The sequence below is a fragment of the Lissotriton vulgaris genome, chromosome 9 (genome assembly GCF_964263255.1).
Source record: "Lissotriton vulgaris chromosome 9, aLisVul1.2, whole genome shotgun sequence".
NCBI classification, from domain to species: Eukaryota; Metazoa; Chordata; class Amphibia; order Caudata; family Salamandridae; genus Lissotriton; species Lissotriton vulgaris.
The window spans coordinates 830,502,840-830,518,723 of NC_141697.1; the positions used below are offsets into that span (position 1 = coordinate 830,502,840).

The 15,884-nt window shown below is 40.7% G+C and overlaps 1 protein-coding gene across 1 annotated transcript in view; it reads right to left on the reverse strand.

Moving 5' to 3' along the window:
- Positions 1 to 15,884, reverse strand: part of LOC147692320 (sulfotransferase 6B1-like) — a 273,121-nt gene that overhangs the window by 137,728 nt on the left and 119,509 nt on the right. The window contains exon 3 of the mRNA XM_086938569.1: positions 15,349 to 15,438. Within this exon, the coding sequence (XP_086794695.1) occupies positions 15,349 to 15,438 (90 nt within the window). The remainder of the gene's footprint in view (positions 1 to 15,348; positions 15,439 to 15,884) is intronic.

The window sequence follows — 15,884 nt, forward strand, 5'->3', positions numbered from 1 at the left end:
GATCTATTGTGCCAGTTGAACAGGGAGAGTTTAAAGAAGGTCACTCCACTATAGATCATTGCTTTGCCCTGTTGGCATTGGCCAGAAAATTGATAATGCAAAATGGTAAACTGTTTTGTTGCTTTGTCGATTTCCGGGCGGCTTTTGATTCCGTGGACCGTAATAGCCTCTGCGAAGTGCTGGAAAATTATGGAATACCGGATGGCATTTTGAATATTTTAAAAGAGTTACACAGTGGCAATTGGGCCCAGGGCATTAGAGATACACAGGGGTAACTAACCCATACAATACCAGTAAAGAATGCCCTTAGACAGGGGTGCGCTCTGGCACCCTTGCTTTTTTCAATCTTTCTAGCGGACCTCCCTGTAGTGCTGGAAATCGAAAGAAGCGCTAGCCCGCATATGAATAGAAATAAAGTGCCTTGCCTTTTATACGCTGATGACCTCGTGATCCTTGACCAAACTGAAATAGGACTGCAAAGGAAACTAAATGTGTTTTAAAATTACTGTGACATAAAGTTTCTAACTGTTAATATGGAAAAAAACAAAGGTCTTATGTTTTGGGAAGAGAGTAAAACATTTTAACAGGTTTTTAGGACAAGATAAACTAGAAATAGTAAGCAAATATAAATACCTAGGCCTTTGGTTTGACAGCACATTAAAGTGGAGTACACATTTGGAGGCTCTAGCTGCAAAAGCCTTCTTGTCAGTCTGCGGTTTAAAAAAATGTAATAAAGAATATGGTGAGAGGTCACACAGACTCATGTTAAATGCATTTGAAGCTATGATCCCCCTGCAATTTTATATGGTGCTGAAGTGCTCTATTGAGTGGCAAAGGGAGGTGGGATTGTGAAGAATGAAACATTTAAAAAATGCTGTAGTCTTTACCAAACTGTACCATGATCCAAGCAATCAGAATGGAGGTAGGGCTAAGCATGGAATGTAAAGACCCAAATGTCCCTACTAAGGTTTTGGAAACGCCAGGAGTTAGGTGGCGTACAGAAGGTCTCAACATGGTGCAGAGAGGAAATCCAAACCAGTAGTCTTGGTTGGGCACGGGATGTAAGGAAAACCCTACAGACCGTAGCCGCGCACCTAAAATTGAGCCTTTCGCAGCCATCCATGGACGTAGTCTTTACAAAGAGAATGTTTAGGGATCAAGGGCTCCTACACTCTAGATCACAAGACCTTGATTATTTGAGGGTAAAAAAAATTGGTTAATTGGGTAAGGAGCGCATGGGAAAAGGAGGCTCGTTTCCCATACTTGGATTTTTTGCCCAATAAATGGTTAAGACACGAAATCCTATGGGCTCGTGTGGGCATTAATCCTTGGAAGACAGAAGGAAAAATAAAAGCAACCTTGATCCAACCGGATGGTATTTGTAAATGCGGCTTAGGAGTAAGAAATGATACCTTGCATATATTGCTTGATTGCACATTGATTTTAGTATTACAGAACGTGTTTTTATGTCCAATATTTTTAAAATATAAGGTGAATTCACGTGCTCAAGCTGCTTGTCTTCTAATGGATATGTATTTCCTAGATATTACAATTGCTTTGGGGAAGTTCTTAAAAGCAACAAAATATTTTGAAATAGAGACATTAAAGATGGGGTGTTGATTTTAAACTTTTTAGAGTTCTCCCTATAATGAGAATTTTATGGATTTATATTTTTGCAAACTGTGTTAAAATGAAATGTGGTCTAATCATGTTATCACTATGAGGATCCAAAAGTTTTATGTAGGGTTTAAAGACTACGGTCTAAATAAACATCGTTTTATCTCTCTCTCTCTCAACTAAAGGCTGACCTCTTACCAGATTTTCCTATCTGATTCTTCCCCTCATAGAACCTACAGTACTGCCCTACTTACTCCATCCATCCTGTCTCCAGATGTGTGGGAGCTAGCTGGATGTGTTAAGGACAACACTGGATAACAGAGGGTGTGAATGAGTTTGGAACAAGATTGGACTACAGAGGGCTTGTGCTCTCAGCAAGGAAGGGGCTATCTGGAGGAAGGGTCAATATATACAAAGTAATGCCTGAAAAGCAGAAAGAAAGGAAGGATAGAAGCTGAGGACTAGAACAGGTAGGAAGAAGCTGTGAAGGAAACTGAAAAGTCTGCAAAGGGAAACTATAAGATAACAATCATACTTCAAAAAAAGGGGTAGAATGGAGAAAACAGATAAACTATCATAAATAATAGTTTGTATACTCCTTGGAAAGTGATCTCTCTGTGAGGTGAAAAGAGCATATAAGAAAGCATCTAGCTGCTCCGATGGAGAAAGAGTGCTGGGTGGTTGTCTGTCGCCAAGGCACAAGCCTTGGAGTCAAACTGGCACCGACAGAAACAAGGACAATTAAGATTACCATATACACACAAGACAGGACAACAGAGAACAGAATAACACCAAAACAGAAACTGGGCTCTGTGAAAACCAGGACTGAATAAAAGGTTTAGTTCAGAACTGGAATACACACTACTTAAGGCAAGGAGTTACATGTAACTGGATAGATCAGGAAGAGTGCAGATAATTTATTATTATTTTTATTTATTAATCTCATTTATAAAGCGCTCAATCCCCTAACAGGCATCCTGGCGCTGACATTAGAAAGTGCACGTTAAGAGTGATGCTACACAGGAAACTGACAACAGATTATGCTTTGGGGAAGAGACACGTTTTAGTCTCTTCCTGAAAGAGAGAAGACCCCTCAGTTGTCTCAGTTCTAGTGGTAGTTTATTCCATAATCTGGCGGCCGAGACACTGAAGGCTCTGCCATCTGATTTCATTTTGTTGAATCATGGAATTTTAACCAGTCTGGCTGAGGTGGTGCGAAGGCTTCTCTCAGGTACATACCAGGCAAACTTCCTCTGCATAGATACTAGTCCAGACCCGTGCAAGGCCTTAAACACTATGCTGAGGGATTTGAACTGAATTCTTTGCATTATCGGGAGCCAGTGCAGCACCGCCAAGGCTGATGAGGAGGAGTAACCTTTGAGCCTCTCCAAGGCTAACTTGGCTGCTGTTGACTGGATCCTCTGGAGCCTATCTATTAGATATCTCGGGGACTCCAACAGCAGAGCATTACAATAACTCTATCTGCTTAATATAGTGCTTTGTACTACCAACGCTCACGCGTGAGTAGGCAGCAGAGGAAAAATTTTCCGCAGAATTCTAATGATGGTGAAGCAGCTTCCCACAGTTCTGTTAACCTGTGACTCCAACGTCAGTTTATCATTAAACATAATGCCCAGATTACATACCTTCTTAACAGGCCTCAGTACAGTCGATGTAGCTAGGGGCCAAAGATTTACTGGCACCGCAGATGGAACCTTCCCCACTGAGCAATAGAGAACCTCAGTTTTATCGGTGTTATATTGCAATGAATTCTCCCTCAACCACTGAGCTGTAGCAAGTAGGCAGTCATGAAACACTTCCAGAGATGTCGACTGTTCTCCCTCTAAGGAGAGAATCTGTTGCGTGTCATCCGCATAATTTACGATGTTAATGTTATGCACCCTTATGACCGCTATCAGGGGTTTCATGTAGATATTAAATAAGATTGGGCTGATTGCAGAGCCCTGAGGCACGCCATGAGTGATGTTAGTAAAGTCAGACTGGTAAGGAGGGAGGACCACCGCTTGTCTCCTCTCTGAAAGGAAGGATTGAAACCAGCTCAGGGCCAAGCCTGCCACTCCTACCTCCCTAAGCCTCCTCAGCAGGATAGCATGGTTGACCGTGTCGAACGCGGCAGAGAGGTCAAGCAGAATAAGAACTGCGGCTTGACCTCTGTCTGCACGTATCTGAAGTTCAGCCATCACGGTCACCAAAGCAGTCTCAGTGCCATGAGCAGGCTGAAAACCAAATTGCACATCCTCGAAGATCTTATTGGTTTCCAGATATTTCGAGAGAGAACTGCTAACCACACTTTCTACAATCTTTGCTGGGAAAGGCAACAGGGAGATCGGCCTATAATTTATAGGGCAGGCTGAGTCCAATGTGGTCTTCTTTAAGAGAGGTGTCACTAGTGCCTGTTTCCAACAGGCCGGTACCACTCCACTAAGAAGAGACTGATTACAAATAAGCCGGAGTATAGAAACAACTCTGCTCCAAACTCCTTCCAAATTTTTTGGGGCAGAGGGTCCAAAGGTGATCCAGAGGAAATACCTAGAGCCACCTTACCAAAGTCCTCTACTGACAGTATCTCAAAATCAGTTAGGGTATTGATAAGCTGGGTCTCCGTCCCTCTGGCTACATTACCTGTGCCACTCAAATCGCTGCCACTAGAACCATTGACCTCTAGGTCTTCTAACTCAACTTGCTGAGGACCACCACCGAGGTCGTCAATGATAGTTTTAATTTTGTCACTGAAAAACTTTGCAAGACTATCACAAAGGTCTTGTGTGGGGGGCGTCTGGTACTTGGCACAGTCAGGACTGATTACATTATTCAGTATGTTAAAAATGCTTCTGGATTTATTAGGAGCATTCGGAATAGCATTGGAAAAATAATCTGCTTTAGCAATATTGATATCTTTCTTATAACCAGAAGTCACAGTTTTCTAAGTGTGTTTGTCCTTATCATCATACACCCGTCTCCACTTTTTCTCCGCCTGCTTACAGTCAAGTTTCAATTTATTTATTTAATCGTTGAACCAAGGGTCTGCCCACTCTCTTATGATTTTTTAATGGGGCGGTTAAATCCAGCGTAGAAGTGATCTGTGAAAAGAGAGTTACATAATTTCCCTCCACCTGCTTATCTATCGGAAAACAATCCTCAAGATAAAACATGGGAGATCTACCTCTCTTTCTTAAGAGGGCCTTCCAATCCCCACTGACATAATTACCTATAGTACTGGCTGCTTGATTATTACAAGTGGGATTATGCACTTGAAATGTAATCAAATAATGATTGGACCAACCCATAGGCAGAATGTCCAAAATATTTAGAACATGGTTCTCCGAAAAAATGTATGTCCTCCCTTATGTGTTGCTTTAACAACCCGCTGGTAAAGGTTAAAACCTTCACATGATTGGAAGACATTGTTGTAGCCAGAATCAAGGGATCCATTGAGACAAAGATTAAAGTCCCCCAAGATCACTAATCTGGTATGTGTGGCAGCCATATTACTAATAGTCTCAATCAGAGACTGCTGCTACACACTGATAGCCCCTGGGGGTTTATAACAAACAATCTCTGTCAATATATGACCATTAGCATCTTTAATAGCAAATCCTAGCATTTCAAATCCTTCAATTACATCAATATCTATTGTGAAAATATTCCATGAGTCTTTAAAAATCACACCAACTCCTCCTCCCCTCCGACTCAATCAAGGTTTGTGACAGATTTGTCTGCAGATTTTATACCCAGGCGGGCAAGCCAAGCCTGGTTCTACATCACACTCTAAGTATGTCCAGGATGCTGTCATAAATAACACATCCAATTCATGGAATTCCAGCATCAGCTGAATTTCCACACTTTGTTTGGGGAGCGATCTTACGTTTAACAGAAAACAGATAAACTATCATAAATAATAGTTTGTATGCTCTTTGGAAAGTAATCTCTCTGTGAGGTGAAAAGAGCGTATAAGAAAGCATCTAGCTGCTCCTATGGAGAAAGAGTGCTGGGTGGTTTTCTGTCCCCAAGGCACAAGCCTAATGATCGGCTTTGTATAAAAAGAGGACTTCCCACCAACGCCGATGCTTGGTTTACTTCTTCCATTGAGATAGGACCACGCCCCCGGACCTGGATTCTCTAGCTGGAATGTCCTGTTTGTCCTGAGAGCCTTGTGAGCATTCTGCACATCGTCTGTGGAAATCTCTGGAGAGATTAGCGGAGACTCTTCTGACGCACCTGTCGGCGTCTTTCCCCTGCACTGTGCTTCCTGGTTTATTTCCCATTTTCAAGGGTGGAAATCAACGCTTTTCAAACACATGCTCACGCTCGCGCTACCGCGGGAGGCTGCCTGACTATCATTACACCAGCTGACTTCTCCCGTCAAAAGTCTGATGCCCTGTCCCAGCGTGTGGCAGCGCTGACACGCGGAGACTGCTTGCCTCTCTTCACTCTCCGCTGACTTCTCCTGCCCGAGTCAGATTCTCTTTCCAGCACATGGCCGCGATGACGCTCTAGGACTGCCTGCCTTCGCTACATTGTATCGCCTCCTGGGATCGCAGGTCAGGTGTTTCCTTTAAACTTTATGTGGCTTACGTAAACACTGAACTCTGTGGCCGCCTGGTCCTGTTAATGTCCTGAGTGTATCCTGACAATGCAAGGCGCCACCCCACATAAGGGACGTGGCGCCGTTAGTGGCAGCCAAAGGGCCACAAAGGAAAGGAAACCCCTTCTGGGTCGCACGACCCGGAAGGGATAGCGAAGGGAAAAACAGGAAGCGCGTCACCAATAGGGTAGAAGGGACGGGAAGTAGTCTGGAGCGCGAAGCTTAAAAGCCCGGGCCTCACGTTAGGATGCCCTCTTTGTCCACTTGACCTCCCAGGAGTCGGACGTCGCATAAAGAAGTCACCCACCCACCCATCCATGAATTAGGGCTTCAATAAGTGCGGTTGCGGGGTCCTGGACAAGAGGTATCACAGGGACTCCTTTGGTCAGTGCCATTTTTTACCCCAGAACAGGTCTTAAATATCATCATGGGCTCCGGGCTGGCGGGAGATTTGGGGTTGACCTGCTGGTGGCCCTGGATTCTCTAGCTCTACCCTGGAAGCCGTTGGGTGCCACAAGTGGTGGCAGTTTATTTACCTGCGGCTCTGTTAACCGGAGGGCGGTTACATTAAGGAGAGCAGGCTAACTTAGTTGTGGCCTGCTGGCACAGCCCGAAGGTCAAGCAATGCCCCGTTGGAGAACGGGCTGTAAATAGAATGAATATGTACATACGTGTGAATATTAATATTTGAACACTGTGATGTTGATAAACAAGTTTTAAAGTTTACAATAAAGAAATGGCGACCAATGGAGTAATTGGTCTTGAACTGTAATTTTAATAAAAACGTAAACACTGCGGTAACCAAACTGGACTCAGGTGTCTCTATTAATGGGGGAGTAAACGTATCTGGGGTGTGTGCACTTTGTATGCCATCTATGACTTTCCATTGATTATTAGAGAGCATTTTGAACTCTCGGTGAGCTGAGACTGCTTTGTTATATTTTTTACTGTCTAACTTAGCAACTATAGTTGCAGGACTCGCTACTTATAAAAGGTGTTTGACATTCTTTTCTCCTCGTGCACCCGGTCTCAATCACGTGGGAAGGTAGACGTGTGCCTCTGACTATACAAGATGGCAATAACGAAGCACCTTCAGCTCTTCTAAGTAGAGCGAACTGAGTATTTTCATTTCTTGCTTTTCCTGAAGAGACATCTTAAGTTAAACTCAACCTGCATGTATAAGTGTGAATATGTGATGGTACACTATCAACAAAATTGGATGTTTACCCAGCTTAACACTACTAGCCAGCAAGGGTATATTTTAAGTGTTCTTAATAACACTGAGTGTACTGTTTCTTTGTCCCCTTTATTGTTTTGTGTTCATGCAGTGTGGAGGCAAACGCATAGAAAAGTTATTGCTCAACTCATCTGTCCTGCTGATGGTCGTCCCCTGGTGGTCCTCTCTAATGTCTCTTCTCTCCTAGGAGGTATTGGGCATTACCCGTGTGACAGTTCTGCTTGGGCTGACTATACCTTATTGTAGCTGAGACACATCTTTGCTCCTTTGGATACTGGTTCTTCTGCATGACTGAAGTAAGTCCTGATAACACTTTTGGGAGAAGTGAAGGACACCAGTCATGGGTGACTAGAAAGGATTGTCTAAGAGGGGGTTGAATGACTCTAAAATGACCCTACAATATATACTGGTCAGCAAGTATATTTTTGAGGAGGTTCAACTACTGAAAATCGGCTGCCACATAAGAATCAAATAAAGAGCTGCACTAAAACAGCAAATATATGTAACTATGCACAGATTCTTTAATCCGTGACCGAAAAAGCAGAATCAGAGTAGCCACCTAAGATGTACCTTTGATTCGATTTCAACCACCGCACCAACTCACCTACCTAGAACATATTCCTGTATGATTCTAGGCAGAATTTCATAATTGAATGATAAGGAACTCGTTCCAATTCCAAACAAGATAGGATGCTTATTTCTTGTACAGCAACATTAAACAAGGATATGTTGTAAACGTAGCACGTTTTTAGCTTGTTGTTTTATTCTTTAATGTATTCATTTTTAATTTGAATAAAGATTTTTGATTATGATAAGTCTTGTCCTGACCTCTACAAACAGAGCACAATACTAAGACATAGGGTGAGTGACCTCCAGGAGGAAAACACTAACCTTCATGGATACTGTGCCATATGTAATAGGAGCTCTAAAGTGGCCACAGGGCAACATAACACTGGGTTACAAAACTCCTAAAATTAGTAAATAATACAACTTAATAAATGAGACGCTTATGCTAGAGAAAAACATTCTTTATAAAGTGCTCTTTGATGTTAGGTCAGTGCTATATCAAAAACCTTTAAACACAGTGTTTGTAGTTCTTGTGTGCTGCTTTTAGAGTTTTGCATGAACATGTTTTCCGCTATTAATTTTCCAGACTGAAGAATTCTCATTAAATCAGTACTCTTGTGTACCAATGAGCTGTGATAAAATGTGTTTTGCTGATGGGTGGGGCATAAAGATAAATATGTTGTATGTTGTAGGATGACATTTAGGTTTTCAGTATTGTTTAACTGTATGGTTGGTAGTGAAAAGGATGCTTGTTGAAGTGTGTCCGGGGAAAAGGTTATGTATGATCTTTTTGAGATATCTGTTGGTTTGGATTTCTCCTTGTGGGGTAGTGCCTGCTATGAGTTGCTCAATGAAATGTGTGATAATCTGAATCGTCAATTTTTCTTACCATGGAGGATTTAGGATTGAGATGAACTAATCTGTGTGTGCTCCAAATGTAAATTTTTAATTCGGAAATAGGTAAATAAGCACGGTACAAATAAAACTGACTTTAAATGAAGTCCTCTTTTGGTACCCAAGTGACGAATAATCAGTCTGGCGTGAATGTACTGCCATTGTCACTGATTCTTATTTAGCAAAAATATACACAACTCATATATAGCACCTGTGTTCCTTAAGAGTTTGAAAGTGGATGATACAAGTATTATTATTCCGCACTAAAACAGATAAATCTATGACATCACTGTTCTGCATGTTATTGTGTAATGTTATGTTTTTCCCATTTATAGAGCATCCTGCAACCTATAAAGGTACCCTTGCACTAGATAACGGTGAATGTAGTAAAACACACAAAAAATATCATACTTCATATTAAAGATATCTCATACTGTCATTCTTTGTTAGCGGAATTGTCAGTTTTACGTGAAACATTTCTAAATATCTTGATATGTTCTTAGTTCCCTGTGTCACAGGAATTACATTGTTTTTAAAAGATATTAGAGATGTACTACAGAAGTTGAAAGGTTTACCTATGGAGAACAAACGATTATTAATAACTCCTGAAGTGGGTTCCTTAGACACAGATGCAAAGGTGCCATTACTGCCCTTAAATAGTTTTAAAAACACTACCCCAATCACTTCTTTTAAATGCCAAGCTATTAAATACACTAGCTAAATTTATAGTAAAAAAAATATTGTTTTTGAAGGACAGCATTATTTACAACACAAAGGCAATACAATGGGCAAATTAATTACTCGAATATATATCAACTGATGATTGAGTTTTTCAAACTTACTCATGCATGGTCCCCAGGATTACAAAAATACAGTGATTGTATCCAAACATGGATCAGATACACCAATGATCTCCTCATTATATGGAAAGGCAGAAAAACATTACTTTTAAAATACATCAATATTTTAAATCCTTACCCATGGGTCTTCATTTTACCAACACAATTTCAAACAACATTAGAAGTTGTGATTTACAGATCTCTGATTTCAATCAATATTTGTCTATGTCATTTTTAAAAAGAAACACTGCCTCAATTTCCGTTTTGGGGGACCGATGTGCCACACTTACAGTATATCAATGTGATCCATTATGCTGAACTAATTAGGGGCAAGAGAAAATTATCACATATATGGTAATAGCATAAGATATGTTATCTTGTTTTAAGCAATGTGGCTACTATGAAAGATGTCTTAAAGATCAAAGAAGGACAGCTCACTCAAAGACCAGATTTGGTTTATTTTCATATAAAACCTCCACAAGTGGACCCAGAAGTCCACAACCCAATATAACTATCAGATTATTAGCACAGTAATCAAAACAACGCAGCCATTTACTGAAAAGATTTTTTTAAATGGCATCTTTTACTAGTAAATTACATTCTCAAACATTTTTTTGCAGTTCCTGATTTAACATTCATAAGAACAGAACATCTTAGGGATATACTGACCAGTAGGCTCTATACTCCTGAAAAACACTTGGAGAAAAAAAAACCTTGTTGGAGGGTGCAGTATCTGAGAACTGTCAATTAATAGATGCAATATAGTCAGTATAATGTACAGTATGGAATTTTTGAACACTGTAAAAGTACTTTTGTCATCTATATATATATCATTTGATCTTGTGTATATAGGCAGTACAATTAGACAACTAAGACAATGAACTGTAAAACATGTGGACCCTCACAAAAGGAAAGGACACATATCCTATGGCAGCCCACTTTAAGCAATGGTATAATTCTGACTACAAAGAATTAAAAGGGGTAGGCATGTATCTTCAGAATAAAACCCTAATAGGTGGGGGTAAAGAACGGAAGGGGAGACAGATGGGGGTCACACCTGATTTTATACCTACTTACTGTACAGTCAGATTAGCTAAATTAAGATGAGGAACTACACTAGGTCTAAAAGACAAACTATCTTTGTTAAGCAAACCGTCAATTTTGGATATGAGTTAATCTGTTATCAGTCTCACCTCCTTCTCTTTATCTGTGCAATGGTAAAGTGACCTTAGCACTAAGTGAGCACTTTTCTGAATTCTAATAACTATTTGTGGACCATAGCAAGCAATTACACTTTAAAAAAAACCTTTTATCTGCATAACAAATGATCATTATTCAACAGAGAATGAAAGTAACAGAGGATTAAGTTATGGTGCATAACAATAGGGAATATAAGAAACGCTGTAGCATTGGAATGACATATTAAGATACATAACTCATTTTATGTTGCATTTATGAAATTTGTAACCCTGATTACGCATGGCATTTATAAATTGTGCATTCCTGGTTGCAATTTAAGTGATCTGCAGATGAGATCCCATAGTTGGATTTGTTTCCTAGGAGCACTTTGGTAGTCATTGACATTTCACTGATACTTTTTCCTGGCTTCTAGTCAGCTATTTGCATCCTTTTATGAAAGTTACCACCATCCTAATGTCCTAATGAACAGTTACAAACAAGCAGAGAGTAGAGAGCCATTGGTTCTTCAACGTGTATATAACAAACAAGCATTGTCTTGCAGCAGGGGACCAATAAGATAATATGTGCAATTAATTACTCTATAGCTAAGAACCTGTCATTACTGATCATATGTAGCACTGAAGAATTGCAATACATCTGTGGCACTGTCTCTGCCTATTGTGTACTGTAAAAAAGACACTCCATTGTGGACTTCATTACCCGCATTTTATAACAATTAGATCTGCACAGATACACATAACTGTTTGCAGTTAATATGCCTATTACTAAATAAGAGTCAGTAATTACACAATATGACCTTGACAGGCCCATGGAGGAGGAAGAAACTTTGGTGAGTAGGTGGTGGCAATCACCCACTCTCTTTTTCAATTTTTGCCACTAGACTTTATGCATTTCTAATAATAAATGGTGAATTATTTATTATGATTATGTAATGCTGTGCTATCCTTTCTAGGTCTCGCGACCTGCGTTGCACTGCACAGCAGTGCCCGCGCAGCCGAGAGTCCTTTTGTCCGGGGTTCAGAAATGAACCCTGGAATTGTACACGCTTGTGCGTGTGTTTTTTCTATGGTCTACTGTAATTGGGCTTAAAGTGTGTCTTTTTTGTAACAGACCACGCAATAGGCCATAGGCGGTCGCGTTACTCCACCCATAGCCTATTGGTGTCTGTTACGCGCACCAAAGCCCATATGTTTTCACTCGCGGGCGTTCCTGTGTACATTTTCCTGCTCGGCGTTGATGTTTGGAGGACATAAAAGAGGTTTAGTCAGGCGAAACCTGGAGTGAGGAGAGTACAGAGAGTTTGTGTTTGGCATTGGGTATGTGAGGGGGAATTTAGGGAAGGAGGGAGGTGGATGGTTAGTGGTTACAATGGTTAGGTAGTTTGGATTGCTAGATGGCAGGGTTTGTATTACGTGATTTGCACCCATCTCATGAGAGCGGCCTTTTCCACACACAGCGATGGCTCCTGTGTTTGCGCACGTGCAGTCTTCCCCGAGTGCATGTAGGTGGATACAAAAGAGAGAGAGGAGGTGTTCAGCGGCAGCGCACAGCCCACAGCAGACATGTGAGGCCACCACTCTTTCTCTAGATTTGGTTAAAAATGACATTGATTTCTCAGTGAATCTCAGACTGTGTGAGTTTACATGGCTCCAGTGTGCAGTGATAATCCACGTGTATCTTACTGTGCATGCATCATCCTGCCTTTCACCCCTCTGCTGCTTATCAGTGCATTCCTGTGAGCTGCCGTCACCGCCTCCCCAGCTGCCATTCCATCCCACCAACACCCCTTAAACATCATTCTTTCCTACTTCCTGACACGGGTTTCGACGCCTCAAGTGCGCGCTCTCTTCCGGTCCACTTATCTTGCTGTCTAAGTACAGAAGAGGTTCATGCCACTTGTCTCACGCCATGTCTAAACTGCACCCATCACAGCATGTTCTGATGCCCCCCCACCTTAGTAAAGTTCTGTATTATTTTATGAACTGCACTTGGAACTTACATTTACTTTTATCCCCGTGACAAAAAACTTTTATAACTTTTATAACTTTTAAGTTCACCATGTCAAGCAGTGACGTTTCCATCACGAAGGACGTGTCTCCTGAACACCTTCATATCATATAGAGCATGTCTTGTTTGGTGATTGATGGCTGCCCCTCAGCTTGACATTGGCAGTAGTTTTTTTTTCTCTACGAGTAGTATTGTATTAGTTTAAAATTAGCATGGGGGTGTGTATCAGGTGTGTTATTTTTATAATTAGTACCTTTAATGCACAACTTTGAGGTTAGAGTATTCAGTATAATGTGGGTGATAGTGTACACATGCAACTAAAGAAAACTACAGTGTACACACCTCAGCTGCTCACCTATGAATTACTCCAACACATATCATAAGCTGAATATTGCTGTGGTTATTTGACTTCCCAAACTTTCCAATTGATAAGAACACCGAGGCATTCCAGATTATATTACACCATAACACAAGGACACCACAACCTCATTGTCTCATTTTGTAACCTCCCATGACGACACCCCATTACGTGTATTGTTGCTCGGTAGGCTTTAATCACAGCCTCCGAGCACTATTTTCTCGAATAGGTTTGTCCTCCCTGCTGTTGCAGGCAGGACAGACTCTCTCCTAACTCTTTATTTTTTATTTTTAAAGCACACATTTGCAATGCAATAGGTCTCACATTTGCGAGAGTTTAAGCTATTGGCATTGTAAATGACAATGCCTTTTAGTCCTCTGTTTTAAAAACAACACATAAATAAAAGGCATTGTCATTTACAATGCCATAGCTCAAACTCTAATAAATACGAGACTTATTGCATTGTGAATGCTTGTTTAACATGTGGGAAGGTGAAATGTATTGGCATTTCCTATAAGATTGCATGTGCTGTTCAGTCCAAGGATAGGGAAGAACTAGGCATGGGATTGCACAGAGTTAGAAATGACTTTCAAATGGCTAGGGCAGGCTTGGCCAGAGGTCTAAGAAGTTGCCTATGGATTGGATAGGTGCCATCATATGTGAAGTGATGTGTAAGGAGGTGCTAAAACTTGGAAAGATTTCTGTCATGTTCGAGTTTTGAATATGCACAGTGCTGGAAATGGAAACAAGAAGTGCATGTAACCTGTATCAAAGTACCTGCTGGTTTCTGAAAAGTGCCAATCCTCTACAATTAAATGTATCAAATCACTCTTGAGAAGTGCAGGTACTCCTCTTCTCAAAATTAAAAAGTGCTGGTACTCAGTAGCAGGCAGTATTTGCCCATTTAAAACACTAGATACACCTGAAAGACTGGAATGTCGACCGTAGGGTTTGTATGTGTGTGTGTAATGTTCAATGCTGATTTTTTTCTGCGCATTCTCTGTTAAAACAAAGAGGTTGGTAGATAAGGTGCACGGTGAGTGGCAGTAAGGGGAAGAGAGTAAAATAAGCCTCAGTGAAAAATATATGCCAAAGCAATGGGCCTTGACCTTTAATTCTAGTTCTCTGTGGTAGCCAGTGATGCAATCCACAACCTTAAGGGCTGAGATGCCACTCCCTACTTCCGGATTTTCCTTCTCTGGACAGGTACATGGGTACTGTTTGGGAAGCAGAAGCTGGTAATGATCTCATTTACCCATCAGCTGCTCTACTAATGATTTTTTAATGGATTTGGAAAGAAATCATAGGCCAGTTAATGCTGAAAATTAGTGAAAGGTGTAGGAGAACAGAGTGTGACTGAAGATGATTTTACTAGCCATAATCTGGAAGAGAATGGGAACAACTAAACTAAAAATGGGTAGTTGCAACTGATCCGCAGGCAAAAGGCACATTTGGAATAGGATCCATGGAAATCCTTTGACAAAGCTTTCACAGAGACAACCTGACAAACATTCCATGACTTTCCAGATAGTGATACCGGGTATCAGATTTACAGTCCTACTTTGTCTTTTACAAGCCAAGCTGGTTGCTCAAATGGTGCAGAGACAGAATGGATTCTAATCAATGCAAGGTGTTTCTTAAGAAAAGAGATGGTTGCAAAAGGTAACCCTGTTAATCAATGAGATTCCCTGTGGTAAATCTGAGCCATTTTCAGAAAAGAAGAGGGTAAACCATCAAAGAGCTTTGGTCTAAAATGTATTAGGAGCATCAGTACTGGACTACAAAGGTGTTCTAGACTTATGAAGTATTGTTGTGGTTAATGGGCTTTACATTTTCAAGCACAGTAGAATGCAATTTTAGCCTACAAGAAATCTTTTTGTATACATTAATGTTTTCTTTGCAGTTTATTAAATCTCAGTGGTCCTGGTGACATTGTTATTTTGCCGCTGCAGACCTTTTTGATGAGGCATCAAAAATGTTTTACCATACACGTAATGGTGCAGAGATGGTAGTGCTGTATTACCTTTGTTTTATTCTGAAACAAGCTGTTGGGGATGTCATCATAATAAAGATGAGTTCCGTACATTCTGGGAGCTGGTTGTCCCTCCATTACCTGTTGAAACAAAATAACTGGTCATTAGGTGGTTAACTGCAACATAACTATATGATTATCAAAAGCCCTATGAGGAAATGCAAACAAGGAGTCATTTTTCTAGAGTGGACTATCACACAACACCACAATCAAATACTTACTCTTGAAGTTCAAAAAGAAAATTTAGTTTTCATTGTAGGCAATAACAATGATATATGTATGTGCACACACATATATAGGCAATGGGTCCAGATGTAGGTAAGTTAATTTTACCGATTCATAAATACCGAATTTTACTGATTCGGTATATATGAATCGGTAAAATAGAAGGGGGGAGATGTAGGGAAAATCGGTAATTGAATTACCGATTCTGTAGGAATCGGTATTTACAGAATCGGTAAATACCGATTCAGTAATGCCCATTGATTCCTATGGGTATTGAAGCCCATAGGAATCAATGGGCATTA